Raw genomic sequence first — 24,618 nt, forward strand, 5'->3', positions numbered from 1 at the left:
TTGGAAGGACCTTAAATTCACAAATCCATAAAAGGATTGTATGCATACATAGCAGTGATATATTAATCTGCCAGGCAAAGTATCATTCCAACCATACATTGGTTAACCTTCAGTTTCTCACTTAGCCCTCTCTATTGAAACACACCCCCATGATTACTGGGCCATGAATACCATATCTCAGATGGGGTATAAGACAGATATTGTGGTGTCCTAATACATGACTCATCTTGCTTTTTTTTTTTCCGAAACCAGAATACATATACCTTACCTATGCAAAAACCAGAGACGACATGAAAGCCTGGAATCAGATCAACTCCTACAGATTATTAAGAAAACAGATTCCAGTAAACATCTAGGTTTTTATTTTTTATTGTTCCAATTCATAAGCCTGATCACTATCCCTTAAAGCTATGCAAGGCCACACAATAACCTATTCCCCTAGTAATTTCCAGTACTCTAACTCATATATGTAATATAATCAAGCAAACAGTGATTAAGAAATGGAAACAAAGTAATTGACAAACCATAAAGGGGGCAGGGGAGGAAGGAGTGATTAAAAAGCTCTGATAAGTAAGCACAAGGAATAAATAATTTAAATCTAACTTCATATGAAATTTTGGTTTACCTTAATTTCATAATACTGAAATTTTGATGCAAAATCATAATATAGAAACTATACAGAAACTGTCCCGGAACATCGAAGACTTATTTGATTGCATACATATAACAATGAAAGACGCTGGAATGCTACTAACCAAATTTATGTACTGTGTAATTTTCTGCCAAACAAAACAAATGTTTCCATGACTATTCCAAAGGTTCCCTGTGTATTTTTTTACTTACTGGCTTCTTCTTTAACTTTATCAATTTCTGCCATTAATGATACTTCTTTGTCTACGATGCTAAAAAAGGAAAAAAAGAAAGAAAAAAAACACCACAATTTAATCCATGCTAGAACTCCATCAAAATCGAAAGCTGTAACTACACAAAGACTTCAGGCTTTAGTTATAGGCAGCTTTGAAATTAATAAGACTTAAAAAATGGAAGCTGAAAAAACAGCTAGGCAAACTGACTACAAAAAACTAGCGATAAACAGCGTATGCTGATTTACACAAACATCTCACTGGCCTGTCCATGTGTCTGCACAGATGTGGAAGTCACCCGGATTTAACCCCTTTGGCACTGCCTAGGCACAGCAGTCCTCAAATGACTAAACAGTCTATTTCCTAATTAAGCCAGATATGCCATTGCTACTACCCAGGTTCATACAGCTTAGCTCTCAGTGCAGTATTAAGAACAAAACAGAGTTAAAGTTGTGTGGAAAGAAGTCCTTCTCTTCCTTAAATAGAGATATTCTTGCAATATATGTCATGGTAAAGAAGAAAATGGTTTGTGATGTAAATAAGCATTAATGTATCTCCATAACAGAGGTCAGCTTCCTTGCTCCCCATTCTCTCCAGGACTGGGAAGGTGTGGTTCCACTTTTACCTGGCCTTCCTAAAGGTCTCATGTGCCTTTCGTTTCAGAAATCTCTGGTGCACAATCCCTGACAGTGCTTTTAAGCTGTCGAAGTGCAAACTGATCAGGTGGGTCTACTGAGAGCAGTGGGTTTGTAAATTGTTTACGTCATCAACCCAGCGACATTGTTCAGTGAAATAACACCACTGCAGAATGGACAGTGCTCTGGTGTGCCACTCCATCTTCCCCTCACTAGATTATTCTTAGTCACGTTCACATTTAATAAACATCACCAATGTTAATGTTTGTGTTTGCATAAGTGAGTAAACTCAAGCAGCCGGAGGTAAATCACAAAAAGTAGGTCAAACACCAGGAGTAAATCCAGGTACGCACTCAAGGGAAGAGTGGAATTCTCACCCTTTCAGTAAAATAATCCTTAAACGTAAGCTTTTGTACCCAGTGAAGACACTGAGTTATATGTGAACTAGCTTCCATCAGAAGGAAGACGTTATAGAAAACTCAAGAACAAAACATTTGTCTAGAATGCCCTTAGCAAGACAGGAAAGATCCTACAGAGTTCAGTGGGCAGCAATCAAAGACAGAAGACTTACAGAGGAGAGAAGGACTGATGGGTTGTTAACTAAAACAGGGAAAGATTAGGGAGTGGGCAGGGTGGGGAACACATGGCAGATATACAGCTGACTCAACCAGAAATTTACCAGGTAGAACATGTTCAAGTGCCATGCAGCCTTCCTTGAAATCTTCCCATAAATTAACTCAGTTCACACAGGAGGTTTGCAACAGAAGTTCTGCAGCATTCTACCCTTGGGTTTTACCAATCAACCATGCCACCTTTAGAGGAGAAGTGGCTACTACCTTTACACTGCCTCTCAACAGCCAGCAAGGGGGACAGAAGCAGGTTGGCTGATGGCAAAGGATGCAGCAAGACAATAAAATTGCAGCATAACACGTTTTTCTGTTTCATACATATAAACAAGACTAAAAACATTGTTTTGGCCTGCCAGATCAATTTAGTGTAACCTACACACCAGAGGAAATAAAACAGCAGGTTTTTTTACGGTAGAACAAATCAGTTAAGAGGCATACACTTACAATGAAAGGACATACTTGTTCCAGTTGGCCCTTGATATTCTCCAGGCATAAGCATTAAGCTTGGACTCCAAATAGGCAGGTGATGATTCCAGCTTGCTAATCTAAATAGCAATAGCTTTTCAGAATTAATCTATTTTCAATTAGCTTTTGTAACTACATGGTATAATAAACTTCCTTGGCTTTCACAGCAGGTGGCTGAAATGAGTCTTGTAAGCAATCACTTGTTTCTACCCTCTACAAAAAGAGAGATTTTAATGGTCTTTAGTACTTTCCCCTAAATTTAAAAAGTTTGCACATGTTCGCTTTTGCTGTCTCTGTTACAAAAGTACCTCCCTAGTGTACTACACAGGTTATATAAACAAACTTTTGGCTGGAAAAAATATTCAGGCAACAAGCTCACAACAGTAGAGCTTATCAGAACTGTGTTTAGGCCCAGTTCATTCCATGACTGTCCTCTCTCCACTTCAACAAAACATCCTTGCTAAACTGCTTAGCCCCTAACATTTTATTTTGATGCCAAATAAAAACACTTTTAAAACCAGAATGAGAACAAGGCCATAGCAGTCCCATATTTATCATATTTTATAGTCATATCTCATTTGTTACTAGACAGTTTTCTACTCCTAATGTTTTAGTGTGGTCTGTGATGAACATTTCAGGAAAGTGTTTGGATGTTGTAGTAGTAGAGGCCAGGACTCTAATGAATTTGATGGAGAACAACCACCTGAGTACTTAGCTTGTAGCTACAAACTATCATTGAGAAAACTAAAGAATAAAACAAGAGAATAAGTGTTTGGTGCCTTTGTCAATATGAGACTAGTTAATGTGATAAACTAAGGTTCTTTAACAGATCTTCATGGGGTTGCCCTTCCCTGAGGACAATGCAGCTGTACTAACTTATACCAGCTGAGGACATGGACTCTCTCTCTCTCTCAACAAAAGGAAAGGATCATACTAATTCTCATCTGGAAGCATAAAGCCACATTTCTCAGCTTGGAAATCATGAACTACCATATTTCATGGAACAATGGGGGAAGTTAACATGTCTTTAGAAATGTCATAGGCCAACCAGTGCTAGGAAATACTACGTTTCTTCTTAGTTCGCATAAGGGTCAATTATTAAGGAAATGGAGTAGGAATCAACTTGATTCCTTTCTAGTCACACAGAGCACTTCAGTGCAAAACTGACCAAATCCTCCTCCATCGAGAACTTAGCAAAGTTATAAACAGACGAAAATGACAGAGAGAAAGCTGGAAAACTGGATTGGAAAAAGAAAAGGCGAAAGACAAAATGAATACAAAAAGAAAACTAAATGTTAACAGATATAGAAGGAGAAAGGACAAGAACACTATGGAAAAATTAACGGATCAAATCTTGTTTCTTGTTCCTGCTAAGATCCCACTGTTTTCACACGAAGCATAGAGAGCCACTTCAGCTGAACAGCTTCTTAACTCATGAGAAGTTGAACTGGTTTTAGTGTATTTTCTGGAATAAAGCCCTACTCAGCCTCAATAGGATGATCATGAACAGACCACAGTGCTAGCAGTATTGAGAACTTCTCAAATCTTGGCTCAGCAATACCTCCTGGGAATGCATTTTCTCTCAATGCTTCTTAGCGTCCACTTGATACCAAAATGTTATATCAAGCTGGTACACTCCAGGGCACAGCCTGCAGCCATTGGTGTGCTGTGGAGAACTAGATACTGGGTGCTATAGGAAATTTCTGCACGCTCACATATCACCAGATACGGGCTCTAGCAGAGCAAGGAACAGAATGCATTTCAGACCTAAAGACACTTCAGGGAAAACATTCTGCTAATTCCTTCCTCTCTAGTTATGCTGTTTCTCTTGGGTCTTCTGTAGATGTTAGGAACCAGGGTTAAAATCATAAACATGCTTCTTCAGCTGAGGTTCTGGAGAGGTCATACCCTTGTCAATTTTTTCTAATTACTCTGTCGTGGTTTAACCCCAGCCAGCAACTAAGCACCACACAGCCACTCACTCGCTCCCCCCTCACCCAGTGGGATGGGGGAGAAAATCAGGAAAAAGAAGTAAAACTCTTGGGTTGAGATAAGAACGGTTTAATAGAACAGAAAAGAAGAAACTAATAATGATAATGATAACACTAATAAAATGACAACAGTAGTAATAAAGGGATTGGAATGTACAAATGATGCGCAGGGCAATTGCTCACCACCCACTGACCAACACCCAGCCAGTCCCCGAGAGGCGATTCCCCATCCCCACTTCCCAGTTCCTATACTAGATGGGACGTCCCATGGTATGGAATACACCGTTGGCCAGTTTGGGTCAGCTGCCCTGGCTGTGTCCTGTGCCAACTTCTTGTGCCCCTCCGGCTTTCTCGCTGGCTGGGCATGAGAAGCTGAAAAATCCTTGACTTTAGTCTAAACACTACTGAGCAACAACTGAAAACATCAGTGTTATCAACATTCTTCTCATACTGAACTCAAAACATAGCACTGTACCAGCTACTAGGAAGACAGTTAACTCTATCCCAGCTGAAACCAGGACATACTCCCAGCACTAACATTCTATCAGGCTTCAGCCATCCCTTCTCTTTCCATCCAACATCAGCTTTTGAGTATATTCCATATACCATTTGAGACTCCTGTGACAAGCACACAACTTGGCATCAACACTTCCCTCTCTGAATGTACCTGAATTCATGCCCTAATCATCAGTCTGTAGGATCCCCTGCTGTAGTAATATTTGTCAGTTCTGCTATAGGTGTTCAGTTTTTTTATGATACATTTGGAGCAATTTTTTATATTTTTATAATACTCATTGGAGCAAATACTGGGACTCAAATTCCCCCTCCCATTGACCAGGCTCAAGGACAGATCTGAATCAAGCAAGTCATACTCCATGACTGATGCTGGAGCCAAAAGAGAGTAACACTACTACCTCTTTCTTTCCTGTCTCCCTTTGCCACATTTCTCTTCAGGAAGGACTGATTCTGTTCTTCTCTTACCCCTCACTTTTTCAGGATCAGGACCTGGGTACCAAACTGTAGCTATCAGCATCGTATCATTGTTCACCGCAGGTGCATAGCTGTAGTTTGGTGCACAGGGTTCAGCACTGTTTGATTTTAATATCCAGATGAAATTTTGAGGTAGGGTTCAGGAAGGAGACAATTTTGTTGAAGGAACACAGCAAAACAGAGGGTTAAACACAGCGGACATGCAAATGGAGCCAGGACACAGGCAGTGCTCGTGCTGTAGAGACACGAGATGCAGCAGGAGAGATAGCAGCTCTCTAAGATTCATTTTGCTGAATCAATTCTGAAGGCAAGAGAGTAAGTGTCCTATTCCTGGTCAAATGGACAGTACTCATGCCTTGGTCTTATGCAGACTGGCAGAATTCACACTAGCATACAACAGCAAAAGAGCTGCAAATGCCAAACTGCAGTAAGCTGCCAGCACAGCAACGATAGGGGTAAATTATGCTGACAGCTGCCTCATTTCACAGCTTCATACTCAGAACAAAATCTGAATTTGTTCTGACATTAGTGGAAACAAATTAATCTTCCTCTAGTTTACTGCATGAAATTTAGTGCTTGCACAGTGAAAAAGAAAAGATATTTTCAGTCAGCTGCAATACCTCAAAATCCCACTAAAATGATTAAAGTTATTAGTGCCTCTTCAGAAAAGCTGCTTCAGACTGCCAGGCTGGCTGATTTATAGCTTTACTGATGAGAATCACAAGGGTTCCAGATGACCAGAATCTTCTCTTTCCTTCTGCCTCTTCTAGGCATTATGATAAACCTATTGTGCCTGAAGAGATGGGGAAATAAAAAGACCAAGCTGACATGGAGGCAAACTCACTGACACAACTCACAAAGGTAAGCCACAGCTGCATGACACAAAGGTTACTGTTAAGAGTGTAATTCAAATGAGTCCTTTCAAAACCCTGTTAAACTCCCCCAAATGCCAGTTTTCTCCTTCAGATGTTTAATAAGCTTCACTCTCTCCTGAGCCAGCTTTGTGCATAGTTTGAGTGTTTTGGAGACTAAGGAAGACAGTCAGCTGTGGCATTCTGAACAACTGCAGCAAGGCCTCTTCATTTGGAAGGGGGAAAGAGCTATTTTTTCATGGGCATCCTCTGGGGTCTGGTTCAGCAGGTGAGACGCTGGAACACTGAGGTACAATTCAAGTCCTTTTTTCATGAGGAAGAGAGTTAGTTATGGGATGCTGCTGGAGTTTGACAGCTTAGGCTTCAAAAAAAAAAAAAAACAACCAACACACCATTCTCCAGTGATTTGCTCTGTCGGTGGGCTTCGGAACAGACCCCAGTAGCTCCTTAGAAGTTGTGCTGGTTAACAATCTGCTGACAAACTCAAGCAAGTTTGAGGGATGTTAGTACTGTCACTGTCTCTGCTATATCTGAGCTGAGATTACATGCAAATTCATGAGGTAGTCCTGATAAACTCAGCATTGGTCTTAAAAATATTATGCTTCATTTCCTGTACACATTTCCCTTCTAGCAGGAACATATTTGACCCACAGGCGGGGTGAAAAGACAAGTGATAAGAACCTCTAAGCCAATTGTGTATTTCCCAAAAGAATCCCTCACCTCAATCCAAAAACCAGAACTGTCCCTGTCAAACGTTCAGCACGAGGAACTAGAATGATGTGATGAGAATGTAAATATAAAGCCCAATCACCTGTAGTGGGTGATTACAAGCTTTATAGGATTACTGAATAGCCATGCTATTTTGTAATTGGAGAAATGATACTTCACATTTTCTTTGTATTAATAAACCTGCAGGAAAAGGTGTTGTGAGATTACATATTTTGCAATGTCTCAGTAAGTTATATTCTTCCAGTATTAGCTCAAAAGTATTTAAATGGTGCTTGAAAGTTGTTATTTGATCACTGTATTAGCACATGCTCAATGTTTCCACAGCAAACCAGATTACATGAATTTTCATTCTGACCACAAATACAGCCTGACAATAAGCAGATAAACAAAAGACAGAATAAATCAATTTCACTGAAATCCTTCCCTCTGCAGTGTATCATCTAGTAAAAGTAAAAATGCCTAACGGCTTTTAGTTATTCAAGTTTATTTTGTGTTATTCTTTATCTACCTTCACTAATACTGTTCCTTTTAGCAGCCAGCTAGCAAAGCGGGGTCTGGTAAAGCCATCACAATTAAAGGTCTATTTGCATTTTCCTTTTAAGATCTCTTTACAAACAATTAGAAATTTATTGCCTGATCATAAAAACTTGTTTAAGCTGAAAACTGTGACAGAAAACCTTTTCCTGAAAGAACACTTCTAAATTTTATTTATTCAGAAATGAAGGCATCACCTCAGGATTTTGCAGTTTTAACAATTGTAAACATGAGTTGTACCTTGGCTTGTTAGCCTCCTGCACATTTTTACATAAGTTCGTAAAGTATTTCCTTCCTATTTGAGTCTCAGTTCTGATCTGAATACTGAGGTACCTGAATATCTTACTGGTTTTATATATTTTAGCCTAAACACGCTCTGGCAAGGCAGAAGACTCTGGTCCTTGTTGTTGGGCTCCTGCTGCAGAAGAGAAGAGAGGTAACTTTCCCAAAAGTACCCTGAAAAGTGGCCGCAAAGAAAGGAAAAGAGTCTGGCTCTTTGGTCTAACACCTGTTGAAATTTTTGGAGATAATTATACCCTCTATGTGTTTAATAAGTTAGATTTCTCCTTAGTCTGACAACAATGAGATCGGAAAGGATATATTCACTTTTCATCCACAATGACATGCACAAAAGCAACAATCTACCTGCACGGCCCCAAAAAAGCACATGTGCTTGTGTTTTACTGAGGCTGACAAACACACTATAAATGACTGGGAGGGAAGAGGGGAGACACAAGGCCATAAAGTATGAACAATGGGCTAAGAGACAGTGTAATCCACCTTTGGATTTCACCTCTGTAATCTGTCTTCACAAGCTTAGTAAAAAATACGGGGAGGAAGCAACTATCTGTAAAAGACAAAGGGGCCAGTAGATGACATTATGTATCTCATTGAAACTTACCCGCCCCCCCCCCCCCCGCAACTTTGCAAGCTTTGTCTGCTCTCTTCACTAATACACAGCAAGGGTAATCCCCAACTGCTGGAGGTTGTGAGAAGAGTGCAAGCACAAGCCCCTCTCCCAGTGCTGCAGCTCTGCAGGCAGGTAGCCAGTCTGAAGCCAGAGCTGTTGGATCGGGTCCTCCCAGACCCCCCCAGGCAGTAGGGGCAGGGCCCAGGGGCCTTGGTAAAAGCACTGGTCTTTGGAGGTACCTGGAAACCCACGTGAGCCTGAGGAAACCAAAGTGCTTGGAGACCATTTTTTCCTTCTCTGCACTGGCAAGGTTATGGACTGGAACATATGACTGATGGGCAAACAAACATCAGAACAAACTGCAAGAGGATTTGAAAATTTGTACTTTAGAGGCATAAGGACTACCAACGGTTGGCTGGCAGACAAGACACAGACAGAAAGCTAACGAGGGCTGCCTGGAAACGCAAAGAGAAACAGCACAGGAACTCTGTTCAGTCTAAAGCAATACCAGTCCTGGCCTTTCCAGCCATCTGCCCATGCTCTAAACTACCACATCACTAACACAAACAGGCAGCTCTTCATCTGGTGCCACTGATTCTGGGCTATGGGCAACAGAAAGCCATCATCTTTACAGTTTGCCAGGTAGGGGTCCCAGAAAGGGGATGACTCTGTTCACTCACTGGTCTGCAACTGCGAGCACTGGCAGCGTTGCTCATCACCAAGCACTGAGTTAGTACAGACCCAACTACGTTCTAAATTACCTCTTCCCCCATTCAACCACTCCTCTGCTTTAATTTTAACTTAGAAAACAATAGAAAAACTGCTTTATCTTCCCCAAACATACAGTACATGCTTTCTAGTTGTTCCCTGAATGTATTTTAATATATTTTTAAATTGTTATTATTGCCAAACTCCATTTTTCCAGCATTACATCAATTTTTTATCCAGCCTATGGTAGAGCTTTCAAAGTGCTTTTTGTTCACTCAGAAAATCATCAACTGTGTTGGTTTTCATGCTTTTTAGAAAGCACTGGACATACCAATGTGTCTGAGACACAAAGAATAGAGGAAGCTTGTCTTTCTTTGGTCCAGTTCTGCATGCATTGTAACTAAACCTGGCCCTTACTATTTTCTACAGACTATTTTCCATTTGTGGTTGGAAGCAGACCATATGGGCAAGTAGCAGATGTTTCTTTTTAGTTCTCCATATGACTGTGTGGATGCCCAATATGTGAAAATCATTTTCTGGCAAGAGGTGTTATGGGGAACTGTGGCTCCTTTTGTGCTCTGAACATTTCACTCAGATTTCCTGAGGCTCTCTTTTTATCCCCAAGATCATTTTTCAGTCTCCTGGTGGAAAAGTGAAAACACAACTACAGCATACAGGTTTTAACCTTGGCAACAAACATCTCAAGCACACTCTAGTGAAAGGGGAGTTCACCTAGCTTTTCTGACCTTCCTCTGCAACTTAAGAACTATTTGGTATTCTTTTTTTAACTTGCCCTACACTACTGTGAGACATGGCTATGCTCTGACATGTTTTACATCCAAGCAATAAGTGGAGCAGCTTATGTTCTCACTCACACAAAGGTATTCCTGAAAACCATACACCAAAGCTGGATGCATTGAGGAGAAAAGCTGGTTCAAGGAGTACTGTTAGAAGGATCGTCCTCATACTTTCAGGTGCACGTGAGTCTGAGAAACAGTGCCCTTGAGCTTGCTCTGCCCAGCAGTCTCATAGCCTTGGGGAAAGCAATGTCACAGAAAGCCCTGCAAGAGCAGGGGTGACAAGAGTGCTAGATCACAGTGGAAGCATGATCCACATGAAACTGCAAAAGACATCTTGCAGAGTGGGGCAAAGTGCCCTGCCTAGTCCAGCCCAATGCCTGTAAAATGCTCTCGTGCCTTCTGGCATGAAAAGCACTGCATAAAAGCAAGTCGTTATCACTTGTTCTGAGCATGCAGAGAATTACTCCCATTGGCAGGAACTCTTAGGAGGCTCTTTAAGAAAGAGAAAGTGAGCCCATTGCAGTGTTTTTAAACACACATCTTTCTGGGATTGTTTTTTGGCCCCATTTCATTAAGAAGTTAAAACCAGAAGCAAGCATTGCATTTTCTTTTCCAAGCATCTACAGGTGTTCACAGCACACCTGCTCCCTACCACTCGTTTTTTAGATTGTGGGAGGGTGGTATGCACTGTTTTGCCAGACAGGTGACTTTTAAATTGCAGCATAGTACTGACTGAGCATGTTCAGGAGCAGCTTCCCTTCATTGGTTAGGTCAAGCTGTGAAATACCGAGCCAGACAGAGACATGGACTTCCACTGGCAGCTATCACTCAACAGTTTCTGCTGCTAAAAGGAAAATTTCTTGTGAATCTTTCCACTGAAGCTTTCAGGACATCTTAGGCCACATGTGCTATTCATTTATCTCCATAATAATGGTTTCATAAGCTATCTGGAGGTAGGAGGAAGATATGTGATGTTATCTTTGCACTTCATCCTTTCTGTGATTGGTAAAATCATGAAAAGATTAAAAAAAAAGAAAATTATTAGAAAATCCAGAAGATTGCTTACTCTTGAAATGCAGTTTTGATTCTGACCTTGATAGTAAATGCAAAAAGGACCCAAAAAGGGTCTTTTATCCTACTGCCAAAGGAAGGAAAAGAAAAACAAACCCAAGAGAGATAACAGATACTATGTATTTCAGCATTCAGCTGCAATGCAAGATTAAAGCTTCTGACTTCATTTAGCTTCACTAAAAGCCCTTAGGTGGTGACAGCTGTGTGTAACAGGAACCAGTTAAGCTCCCATCTAGGTTACAGTATTGAGCCCATTCAAGTATTCCCTGCAGTTCTGACCACAGACAGCACTTAAGTGCTGTTGTATGTTTATCCGTTGCACATCTCAACCAGTCCACTCTCCAGCAGCAACTCCAAGAACTTCAGAATCACTATCACAAAGGAGACTAGATATCATTGTCATGCCCCTGCTTTTGGTTACTCCATAGCATTCTGGGAGCAACAGTTTAGCTGAATTGCTTCACTTTCCATTGACAGACAAGTTGAGTGTGCCACTCTGAAATTCCCATGCCCAAGGAGGGTGACAAATAGACAAGAGGCTGGGTGCTCACTTAATTACCTCACACTCCCACTACCACTAGTGATGCTTTGTTCAACTTCGAAGCAAGGAAACTGCCATGTAAATAACACAAACTAAACCGTTCAGCCCAGGAACAAGATGTGTTGACTGTATGAGGTCTGAAGCTATATATATCACTGGTTCTGGTGATTTGTACTCAAATCCAGTGAATCTACAGCAGTTGGCAGCAAGTTTTTGTAAATGAGGCACTCAAGACAGCTCTTCCCATCTTTTTCAGAGTTTAAGCCACAAGGTCATATGAAATATCCCAAAACTGTTTTTAATTTTAGCAAAGGTGTCAAGTCATGCGTTTTACTGTTTAAACCAAATTTTCCCCTCATTCATTTGAAGAAAAAACTAAATATTAGGCTTATGAGCTGCCAAAAGCAACGCAGCCCACATTGAGATTTCCATAAACATGTCCTGACATTATACTGTCCTTGTTGCAACGTTATGCTATGTGCATGAAATTGCTTTGTGAGGACTGAATATTCAGAGCACAGATCTGTTAACATTCTAGAGCTTCTGGCCACCTCCACTCCAATAATCAGGCACTGAAACTAGCAGGAGATAAATTAAATTAAGCCTATTCAAAAGTTTTCCAGGCTATTTTTCATCATTTTAAGTCTACTTGGATTTACATACTCTTTTGGGATCACTTTGTCTTTTCCCCTATTAAGCTTACCTATTAAGTAACACATTTTAGCGTTAGGCAATACACTTTAGTGTTCTTTTCAAGCTAAAACATGAATACATGAAAAATGAAGAATTTAAGTTCTGAATTTACAAATATTGCATTTCCCACCACATTCTTAGAACATGATAGAGTTGTAAGCCTGTTCCATGACCAGAGTGACTATCATTTAAAGAGTGAATTGACTGTGACTGCCTGCAAACAAGATTAGACATGTGAAATTATTTATTTTTAACACTGTAACAAAAAAAATTTGAGAACTACACAGCAAATGAGACCCAGCTATAAGTTCACTCAGAGAAAAGGTCAGAGCCTTCTTAGCAGAAACCACAAATTTTTTTAAGTTTTCTAAAATCATACAAAAACACCTCTGAGAACTACCAAAAAAAAAAAGTGCAAGAGGCTGATGAACTTTACTTAATTTTTCTATACCAACAATATAATTACTGCATTTTAGTTCATAAGCAAACACCCCTATACCGGCTGAAAGGTTTTTGTACTCTTCTGTGATTTGTAACTGAATCTTGTACATTTTAATATGATTTTTTCTGTTTACTGCAACACTGTATAATACACAGGTTTTATATGGCATCTATGCTTAACAAAAGGCTGAGTAAAACTCAAACCAGAAAGTATTTTTCTATGACAAATATATACAAAATATGCACCTTGCTACTACAGCAATTATTTCTGCTACAAATTTTCAGAGGGTGTAGACATATATGCTGAAGATGAGGCATAACCAAAATCATACTGGAAAAAAAATTAGAAAAAAGGAAGAGACAAGAGAATGAGGAAAAAGAATGAAATAGAGATGAGAAATGGAAATGAAGTGATGGATGGGAAAGTTAAAAGAAACTATGAGGGAAAGAGAAAAACCAGTGGATAAGAAGCAAAGATGATGGGAAATGAAGAGACAGTAAAGGACTGCCTGCGAAAGAAGGTAAGATCAAAGAAATGTAGAAAGAAGAGATTTAAAGAAGGTAAAAGAGACTTCAGAAAACCCCATAAACAGTTTTTTTGTAAAAGTTTTCATTTGCTCAGATATGCTGCCACTGAACTTTACACAAAAGAATTAGGTCAAGATAGATCACTTGGGGAGGGGGAAAAAGCCGTAGTGAGATTTTTTTCAAAGAACTGTAGTTTTGTCCTCCTTTATCTTTATGTATGTATGTAAGCATACACTTATGCATATATTACTTCCTGGCTGGTAAGTTACTTAATGGCACCACATTTTTTTTTATGAAACCAAATGCTGCAAACAAACAGGGTGTAAATGACCCCTCCCCACCAATACCAGTGGCCTAACTAGCCCCTCTTTTCTCACGTGGTGCTGATGGATCTCTCAAATCGATTTACGTACCAGCTGTGTAATTCTGCAAATGCAGCTTTGATCTTCTTCACTGAATTATCCACTTCCTCTTTGATCATCATACGATATCTGGTTAGAGAAACAGTGCAACGCTGCAGGTCTTTTACTGATTTTTCAATATTCGGCCCTAAAATAGAAAACAAAAGTTACACAAAAGTCAGAAAGCTGGTTTTGGTTTTTCTGAATGAGGGAGCAGGAATAGTTCAATGTTATTTGCCCAGATTAGGATGAAGTGGCTATCCTACTCCTGCTGAAGCCCATAAATCCAACTTTTCCATAGTCCTTCCATGGTGCTCTTCAGTTTCTAAATGTGTTTGCTCAAATTCATTCCCCAAATCAAATAAATATTAAACCAGCACTACTAATCCAAATTATTTAAGTTTCATTTAATATAATGTTAAATAGACCATAAATTGTTCTACTCTTTTTTTTGTGCTGAACATGATTCTGCTCTCACTTTCCAATACACCTCTTCTTCACATATGTGCTTTTTTTTTTTTTTTCCCCTAGACTCCTCAGCTGTCTGATCACCACAGCACACAGCAACCAGGGATCCAATTTACCTCTTTTTTTGACTGAATCATCTGTCTTTGTTTCACGTTGGGGTGGAGCATTGGATGATTTAACTGAGGAAGATTTTGACTTTGGCCTGCCTACGTTACACTGGAGTTGAACTGATGGCTGAAGAGACTCATGCTGTTCTACTCCATTCATAGTCTTTGGGTTTAATTCCACAGATACTCTCTGGTGTTCTTGTTCTTTGTCTGCAAGAAAACATTAAGGTAGAAAACCCAGAGTTATAAGATTAAGAAAGATATGAAGCCTTATTGTTGAGTCTGAATGACTTTATGTTTATACACTGGAAAAATCAAGGGTTTTTTTCACTTGCTTTGAAATCTGCTGAGCTGCCATCTTTGAAATGAGTGGTTTGTCTTTTTATAACAGCTTGCCACTTGAAATCTATTTAAATAAAGTGAACCTCAATGGATTCTTTGGCTGAAAGAAGAAAAAAAAACTCCCTTGAGATATAAACAAGAAGTTTGAAGGATTCACTAAAAATCACCCTACCTGAAAAACAATTATAAAAAGTAGGAAAGAGATCAGTATCTGATTTGTATCTGGTTTTACCCAAGTCCCTGCAAAATCAATAGCATGGCAAGGCAACATTAAGTATCCTTTCAGTGCATTCATGCCCCTTCTTTACAAGGGTGTGTGCAGAAAGGGTAGCTCTAAGTCCTTCAGATCCTGTGTTGCCAATGACTCTAAAAGGAGAGTTGGAGAGTTTGTTCTGGTCATCATTTTGAAGTAATATGGTTTATTGGGGGCCTTTTCCCCTTCAAGATATTGAGAGGGAGAGCCCCTGAACTAACTCATAATTAAGTGAAACACTCCCTAAGGCCCTCCATGATGAGGCAATTTGGCTTTCCAGGGTCTGTGCTTCATTTCTTCTAGCAGGTCTTGATTCTCTGTGGGAAACCATCACAAAAAGAAACAATGACTAAAGACTTCTCAAAAAAAGAAAGATGGAATAATGGCAAGAAATAAGCAGACCTGAACTAAAGGTAATAGCCACATGTTCTCCCCTATCATCTTCTAGCATGGGACACATTATGGAGAAACACCAGCTACACTACATCATCCCTGAAGTCCCTTCCAGGCAGCCAGGATTTTATGGCTCTTAAAGACCTAATCTCATAGACTGTGAGTTGGTATAAGCAAAGCTTCAACCTCATGATCCTCATGGGGAAGAAAGCATAAAAGACTGTCAGCAGACACCTGACTATGATCCTTCTAAGCTATGAGCTGTCTGAAGGTGATGGTGAAATGACTACAGTACCATTAATTTGATAGGGAAGAAACCAAAATGAACAAGCCAGACAAGGACAAAAGAAAGGAGATTACAACACAAGAGAGAGCAATATGAAATGGGTGCACTTTGGACTCACTTCAGCATTTCAAACTGCTTTCAAACAGCCTGCATGACTTGCTCAGAAACCACAAGGGTGCAGCTGCTGGCCCCTGAGGGATCCTGATCACCCTTCTATTTAGTTCCATGCATTTCAGTGCAAATTTAACAATATGTACATAGGTGGCTTTTGACCTTGTCGTGGTTTAACCCCAGCCAGCAACTAAGCACCACGCAGCCACTCACTCACTCCCCCCCCATCCAGTGGGATAGGGGAGAAAATCAGGAAAAGAAGTAAAACTCCTGGGTTGAGATAAGAACGATTTAATAGAACAGAAAAGAAGAGACTAATAATGATAATGATAACACTAATAAAATGACAACAGTAGTAATAAAAGGATTGAAATGTACAAATGATGCGCAGGGCAATTGCTCACCACCCGCCGACCAACACCCAGCCAGTCCCCAAGCGGCAAATCCCTGCCCCCCCCACTTCCCAGTTCCTATACTGGATGGGACATCACATGGTATGGAATACACTGTTGGCCAGTTTGGGTCAGCTGCCCTGGCTGGGCATGAGAAGCTGAAAAATCCTTGACTCTAGTCTAAACACTACTGAGCAACAACTGAAAACATCAGTGTTACCAACATTCTTCACATACTGAACTCAAAACATAGCACTGTACCAGCTACTAGGAAGACAGCTAACTACATCCCAGCTGAAACCAGGACAGACCTTAAGAAAGTAGCTATTACACTGGCTGCAGAGACAAGGATTTTAGTGCAACTAAAAGTGAATAAGAAACTCTTTCCTTCTCTGTATTAAACAAATTGCCAGGAACTTATTTTACTATGCAAGGGAAACTTGAATATTAAAGTTTCAGGTTTTCCTTTATCTCCATTTCCTTTCTTTTCTTTCCCACCTTTTTCTTGTATTTTATCCCTCTCTCTCCCTGTTGTTGAAACAGGGGATAGATGTAGAAGTTTATAAAAATTGTAAAGCTATGGTAATATCTCATTTGTCACTTGTAAAAGCAAAGAAAAATTCTGAGATGCTTTTTGCCCTTGCTATGTACAACTCTACAATGAATCATGTCAAAGAGAAAAAAAAGGACTCAATCCCAATGCCACAGAAAAAGGTCACTAAGAGCATGGGTACTCTTCTTGCATTCGTGCCTGTTAGCCCCTAGAAAACACACCCTATGCATGGACAAATCAGTCTATGTATCTTTATTCATGCATGTATTGTTTCAAAAAAGCAACTATAAGAAGTTTGACATGGGAGCTTGACATATATTTATATCACAAATGTTTATATCTTGCAGAATTAGTGGCAAGAATGCCTTTACTATTATGGAAATGCAGAATTTTCTGACTTATAGCATATTCTATCCAAAGTAAGTGGGAGTCTTTAGCAAGGGTGGGAATAGTATCTCTGATCCTTTGCGAGGCACCAAATTCTTAGGACAAAACTTCTGGATAAGTAGTTCATCTATTTGGCTGCTATAGGTTGCAGACTTTTCATTTAATTGACCAGAGGTTGGCACCACCAAAGTCACCTGGAAGTAGCAGAGAATTCATTTCAGGACAATTATCCATTTGGCACATTCCTTTAAAATGAGGTTTGAGAGCTGTATTTGCGACCACAGAAAAAGGGATTTCAAGGAAAGTTCTTTTAATACAGTCTTACATACTGCTTAAGACATAGGAAGAAAATACTAACAGCAGCAATAATCTAGGTCTGTCAGAGGTTTGAAATCCAAAGTGCTGTCAGTACTGGTAATGTTTTTTTCAGCTATTAAATATGAGCTTTATGAAAGGATACTTGAAGGCAAAAGCTTTCACAGAACTTCTCACCCAGAGGAGAAGGTTTGTTTTCATTGATGTTGCTATAATCATAACTCACTATCTACTACAACCCAGTGAGGAAAAGCTTTCTGTGTTACTGTCCTCCAGTTTCAGAATCAGTATCTAGACCCTAGCAGAAACGTGCGTGTACTAACAGGCTATCAGACTGCCTTCCCTCAACACAAAGGCTCTTCCTTCCCTGTTAGGGAAAGCCAGTGGAGATCTACTGTGACTAGCCTATTCAGGGAAGATGAGAAAAAGAACAAATGGACTAGTCTGGACTAGCCAATAAAGAAATCCTGTAATATGCCACAAGCTCATACTGCTCAGATGACTTTGCTCCGGATAAGGAACTTTATCGCTTCTGTTACCATTTTACACTCAAGCCATTTTCTAACCCTGCATTCTTCTGTATTTATATCCGTAATATTCTGTATCAGCTGGGCCTCTAATTATAGTTTGATCCTTTCGTCTCTAGAAAAAAGGACATTTTGCAAGGAAACATATTGCAAGGCGAATTGTGCTCAGATATAGATCTACTTGTGTGATGTTAATAGCTATGTGCGTTATTTTGCGCAAATACCTCTCTCCAAATTCTTTTTATTATATTCTACTTCATGGCAATAAAAATACCATGATCTTTATGTAAATGGGGGCTTGGCTATTGCCAGTTAAAAAGGTGTCTTATGCCAGATGAACTGACCTGTGATTTCTGGACAGACCAGCGCTGACCCTACAAATCCTGAGCCTTTGTTCTCAAGAGAAGCAGCTTCCAGTTTCTGATTGGCAGAACCACTGCAAGAGTTGTCCTTAGAGCATCCATTCAGATGGCAGTCATATATTCCCTGGGGCTCTTGAGATGCCTTCTCAGGTCCACCATTCTTGGTTTTAGGATCTTTATTGCCTTGGTGCTGTTTAGATTTGCTTCTTTTTCTCCTGTTGTTCTAAATGGAGAAATATTGCAAGAACAAAGACATCACTCAGTGCAACTTGTATAAACTCAAAATATAATCAGTAAATTGTCAATGCTCTTAAAATGCCATACAAGTGACACCAGTGTAATGCAATTTACAGGCCGTGCTGTGCTATACAACACATTGCATCTGTTCAGCTGAATATATAAACCATTTGAAATAAAGCCTGAAGCCCCAAACTGTTTTTCCCCTTCCTTCCACACAAAATACTTGCATTGCAAAACAGTAACAAAGCTTCTGCTAAGATGCTACTCAAAATGTTTGCAGTCACTTAGGACAAGCAGTTCCTAACCATCAGGGGAATATCCACACAGTAACACGGACAAACCCTTAAAGGCATCACTCTGATCAGGTAGAAAGAGATCACAGAGGACATAGGTTGGCCACTGCTACTGTAGCTCTCCCAGCCATAAAGAGGAGACTCCATGACAGTGACTCACAGGGCAGCCTCCTGGTACAGCTCTGGCTTGGAGATACGTAAGCATGAAGACTATATCCCACATGTAGACTTGAAGTATCTGACTTGATAGCATCACTAACGCATGACTCCTAATGGATGACTCCTATGCAGAAGTTATTTTTTACACCTGGCAGCAAAAACTCTAGCACTGTAAGTGGCTGTGACTATCCAGGATACAGTTGCTTAGTAAAAGTGCTTCTGCATGTGGGCTGTTTTGGGATTCGTTCTGTACTTGTCCAGGGTCTGGCTCCCACACAGATGCACACATACGTGCTGTCCCAGAAATTCTCTCAGAATACTGGGCTAGAGAGACAGCAACAGATGAACAGGATTAAAAATAATACACACATTTGCTTTCCAGTATTCTGACTACAGGTGTGAATGAAGTCACCTGTGTTAGCAAAGGCAGACAAAATACTGGCCAAAAGAAAAGTACTAAATTCAACTAGACAGCTGATAAACGGTCTGAATGCTTTGATTCTCAAGAGCAAGTTCTTACCTTCTTTTTCCCTGTCATATTCCATTCCTTTAGAACCTGAACTGCACTGCCTAGAGAAAGGAAAGATAAAACGTTTCAACAACAGTTCAGCTATGAGAAAGTGTGTTCAAGAACAGTTTCTAGTCTCCTAGCTAGGCAGCATTTCCATTTGTTGTTGCAAATTCTCTTATGTGGGGACAACAAAATGGGTACTGCCATCTTTCTCCTTTTTAGTTACCCATTTTATTTGATTACACTACATACAGTGGATGGGCTACTTGGCACTACTGCTTTTTATGGCCTTCATTCCACAAAGTAATTAAGTGGGTGCCTAACTCAAAGCACTAGCATAAGCCCCAGAAAAATCAACACTCAAATCTCTTGCCTGAGAAGGGAAGCATCTCAGCACCGTAATATAAACACTGGATAAACTAGATAGAACACCCTGACTCTAGAGCTTCTGAAAGTTTTAAAATCTTTTGGCATTTTTATCATATACTTCCTATGTGTTATCTGTCATATTCAGAAAAATGAAGACTTAGCATCCAAAAGAGTAATTTCGTGGACTCCTGCAGAAATTCTGCATTGCACAAACACAGTAAAATCACACCTGGCAGAAAAAAAAAGGTTCACATTTATATTTGAAAATTATTACAATTTTGTATACTTGAAATTCAGTCTGCCAGCCCTAATGAGTTGGTTAGACAAATTTATGGAATAAAGCAAGCAGAGCCTTGGTCAGACTAGTGCCAGCTGCCATGTTAGAAGAAAACTCTTCTGCATCTAGTTAACGTCATTATTTTGTTCTCCTGGACCCTAAAGCTGAAAATAGATGCTCATGGTAAGCATGCAGTCTGAATCATCATCCAAACTACTATGGCAGTATCTGCCACAATAATCCTTTTAATCACAACCAGGTTAAATGTCTTCTGCCTGAATTTAAGAATCACTTTACCATCACTGCATAATTCTAGTAACTATTCATTTATTATCCTTTCCAAATGGGTTTCATACTCAGCCATTCTTCTCACTCATTTCAGTGAACTCACGACAATATTATTAAGAAGTAATGCTGTTTTCAGACTATGAGTTGTCAACTAGTATTCGGCCAAAGACATGTCAGGTTTTCAAATGTACCAAAATTATATTTCTATCACAATAATCCAGATCAAGATTATCTGGTCAGTCTATCACACACATTAGAAGAGATTACATGTCTTGCTAGTAGTACTTAACCTAATTTGTTAAATTGTGAAAAAATGTGTTTGGAATCCATCAAAGCCATATTTTGTTTCCTAGATGACATGACAATGCAGACAGAAGACCAAGAAAACTTCCATTATATGTATAACTATACATATATCTATATTTAGTTATACACACACATACTTAACGTGCATATAAATACAATCCCCTCTCCTAAAGGTATGCTATCATTTGACAGACACTGTATTTGAGTATGAAGAAATAAACCCAGACATTTGCTGCCCATTTTACTCTGTGCTGCTAAAAATATGTGATTTCACTTGACAGCTTTGTTAACTGTTTTCACAGTATCATCCAACACTCTTTTTGTGTTGGCTGGTGTTGTCTTAGCTTTGCTTCCCTCAGCTTCCCTGTGAATACTACGCAGGTCGAGGGTTATCTTAGGGATTCGCCCAACTAACCCCAGTTTCCTCCTGTTAGAAAAGCACTAACTGTGCAAGTCCCAAAGCCCTCATTTGAACCCACCAGTATATTTTCTTGAACACATCTACAAAGCAGCTGAAGAGACCTTCTGATTGTGCTTAATTAGGTAAACACTAACATAGCAAATAAAACATTTGAACCACTATTTTATTTAACTCAAATTTCACATATAGAAGTAAATTCATAACAGAGACATCACCTATATGCTGCTCTAGGTAAGATGCAAGATAGGAGCTGATCTCAGGAAACTACATTTGAACATTTCTTGATTCAGCATGCAGCACCTCTGAGAGAAGCATTGAATAGAGGTGCTCTGCCTTTTCACTCAGCATGGCTGTCCCCATGTTTTTTGTTGCATGCAGCAATGTGTTCTCTGCGATTGCGATATTTCAATCTTAGCAATTTTTGTCATTCACGTGAAAAGATATTCAAAGTGCTAGATTCATTCTATTCACAGTGGCAGCTGAATGGACATGTGTCTTTACTCACGACATTTCCAGACAGTAACAAATACTGCCTGTTTTCAAATCCTCACTTGCAAAGACTTCTGAACTCAAGGCACAATGATCATAAACATGAATTTCAAAGATCATTTGAACTCAGGTTACAACAGCTTGCTTTTCTTCAAGACTGTTGCACTCTTGTAAGGCTTGTTTTTGCCCTGTTTATTCCTCATAGCAGATGACAACACATGGCTATGAAAGCACTTCCCCTTTTCAGGAGCCGTTGGAAACAATTCATAGACCACAAGCAAACAATGGTAACTTAAGACAAAATAAATTGAATGAAAGGAACTTACTGAATAATCACGGAGCAACCCTCCACTACTTTCCCCAGGACATATATTACAGGAAAACAAAATTGTTAATTAGATGCATCACATTTTCCTTTGTGTGTGTGCGCGCGCAAACTCCGATTTCCATACATCTATCAGAATCTGACTGTCTATGCAGATACCCACATCAAGAGGCACAATATAGATCTGATGGAAGATTTCTGATGCATTTATAAATAGTCCAGTTTGCTTGCATCTGCTTTTTGCATATTGGTAAGTAATTCCTAGTACATCATCATGCATTTTGGCTGATACACTTTTGTAAATTAATCCAAACCAAACCCAAAACTATTCTGAAGTAAAATAGATATGAAATAAGCAACTTGGTGAGACGGCAAATCAACACTATGAGGCATTTTTAAGATATACAGGGCTTTTGAGACCACTGAACTTCTAGTATCTTTTAAGCAGCCCCAAACTACAAAGATTTTGAGAGGGTTTGCTCATGGCATGCTATTATTGCTGCAAAGGGTTTCTTACAGACTTTGGTGAAAGTTCAAAATACTTGCCATTATATATTTATCAGAAAAATGTTATTTAAATAAAAGTGACCTTTCATTAGAGATGGTCTCATGATGCAAAATACAAACTCAGATCCAGATTTAGAATGACTTGAACATTCAATGGAGTCTTGGTTCAGCCATTATAAATGTCAAGGCTATTTGCAAAATTCAGATTGAGGTTTGAATGTCAATGTATGCATCAAGTTCAGGGGTTTAGGGGCCTGGTCATCTGCTTCAGAAATATCCCAAATTCTTATTAGTTACTGTATCTTCAATAGTGAATCACATGCTGACATATTTACTTTAAAGAGCATTACATTTCACGCAGAATAAAGAAGATCTGCAACAAGAATGGCACCAAAAAATGGCAAAGTCAGGTAGAACAGGTAAACAGCCATATCAAACACATAGTGTGAAGAAGCAAAGACGTAGACAGGAGGATCAATTGGGGAAAAAAAAAAAAAGAACTAAGTGTCACAATCATCTGAATTTCAGCAGAACAACAGAATATATTTTGAGCCACCAGAGACAATGAATACTTTAGCATGCAACTGAATCCCTCATCCCTTAGTGAAAAAGGTACACTGTACTCACCATCCATGAAAGCTTGAACAGCCTTGTCTACATTGTTATCAAACTGCTGCAACACCAGAACTATCTCATTATTGCTTTTGTTCGGAACAACTGATCGGATTGCATTGATCTGGAAGGAAAATAAAGGAAGACAGTAACATACAGGTTTATCACACTCCTTTAGACAACAAGGTACCTCTGTGCCAATGCAGGTTTATATAAATGCTTGTTATACATGACATGCTTACAAGTATACAGCAATGTATCTGTATGAAGCAATACCCATCCTCTCCTTACCTGGCCCATGCAAATAATGAAAACAATTTCTTCAAGAGACCATATCATAGAACTGGTAGCCAGTAAGTCTGGAACCAAATCCTACCCTCGGTCACAGCAGGAGAACTAGTTTAACTAAACTGACAGAAATTGGCCTTATGCTTCTTTCCTAAATGTTCTATTTGCTGCCATGTGATTTGACAAGACACATCACCTCTACAAACTTACGGAGTACACAACTACTTCAACAAAGGCTGTTGCACGGCCTTGCTATATCAAAGTTATGATCAGTGTTTTTTTGACATCTGGAAAACAGTCATATGCATGAAAATAGTCACAGGCTGAAAGAAAACAGTATCATTTTTAAAAGCTCTAGTGGCTGCTCAGCATAATTTCAGTTTGCTGTTCCATATATATGTGACCAGGAAGCTTGTGTAACAAAATCCCGAACAAAGGACCTGGGAAGCCAAATGCTTCCTTCAGGAAACTTGGCTGATGAAGTGTTACACCCACAGATGATTCTGGCATGCCATGCTTCAGTTTCACAGCATTTGCTATTGCTGTATTGTCTTCAGTATCCATTATACCAAATGGTAATTCAACCCGCTATGTTTTAAATAAAATATTCCTACTGGAATCATGTTGATGATTTACTTTCTCATGCCCATGTAATACAGCTGAAAGTAAATAGTTACATGAAACTTAATTACTGTATTGTTTTAATGCTAGACAAGCTTTACTAGGTAGCACCAAAATAAAAATACTTAGTTAAACATAACTAGCAAAACTAAAGCCTATGGTAGTACTCTGAAAAAACAAAAGAATCAGCGCCAAAACTTTTGAGCTTCTGTGTCAAGCTATCCAGCATGTATTTACTATTAGAAACTTGTTATTGTGATGCAAATGTTTATCTGGCACCCCTCTTTGCCATCTTTCTGTAAGAATACATCCTTGATTAGGGTGTACTTTATTTACTGCATCACAATGTTGTCATGCTAATTTCTAATTGTGAAGCACTGGTGGTCTTTTTATTGTACTGTGAAATATAATTGTGAAAAAATAATATGTGAAGATAGATCTGTTTAAGGGAACTAGGCTGGCTTACATGGTGAGAGCATTCACACTACCTTGTCTTAGCTGTCCACTTAGATGCTGAAGAACAATCTTTCTAGATTCGCTTTAGGGAGTCTCCATCATTGGAGACACCAGAAGGTGATTCAGAACACTTAAGTGCTCAGATTTATGACGAAAAAA

At 39.4% G+C, this 24,618-nt stretch overlaps 1 protein-coding gene across 6 annotated transcripts in view; it reads right to left on the minus strand.

Annotated features, from left to right (window-relative positions):
• Positions 1 to 24,618, minus strand: part of SPATS2L (spermatogenesis associated serine rich 2 like) — an 88,140-nt gene that overhangs the window by 10,238 nt on the left and 53,284 nt on the right. For all 6 annotated transcript variants that reach the window (XM_069781771.1, XM_069781766.1, XM_069781767.1 and 3 more), the window contains 6 exons: positions 23,110 to 23,218; positions 19,510 to 19,559; positions 18,280 to 18,520; positions 14,386 to 14,586; positions 13,814 to 13,949; positions 844 to 902 (listed from right to left, as the gene is read on the minus strand). In XM_069781771.1, the coding sequence (XP_069637872.1) occupies positions 844 to 902; positions 13,814 to 13,949; positions 14,386 to 14,586; positions 18,280 to 18,520; positions 19,510 to 19,559; positions 23,110 to 23,116 (694 nt within the window). In that variant the 5' untranslated portion in view covers positions 23,117 to 23,218. The remainder of the gene's footprint in view (positions 1 to 843; positions 903 to 13,813; positions 13,950 to 14,385; positions 14,587 to 18,279; positions 18,521 to 19,509; positions 19,560 to 23,109; positions 23,219 to 24,618) is intronic.

This window comes from Haliaeetus albicilla, chromosome 4 (assembly GCF_947461875.1).
Source record: "Haliaeetus albicilla chromosome 4, bHalAlb1.1, whole genome shotgun sequence".
Taxonomy (NCBI): Eukaryota; Metazoa; Chordata; class Aves; order Accipitriformes; family Accipitridae; genus Haliaeetus; species Haliaeetus albicilla.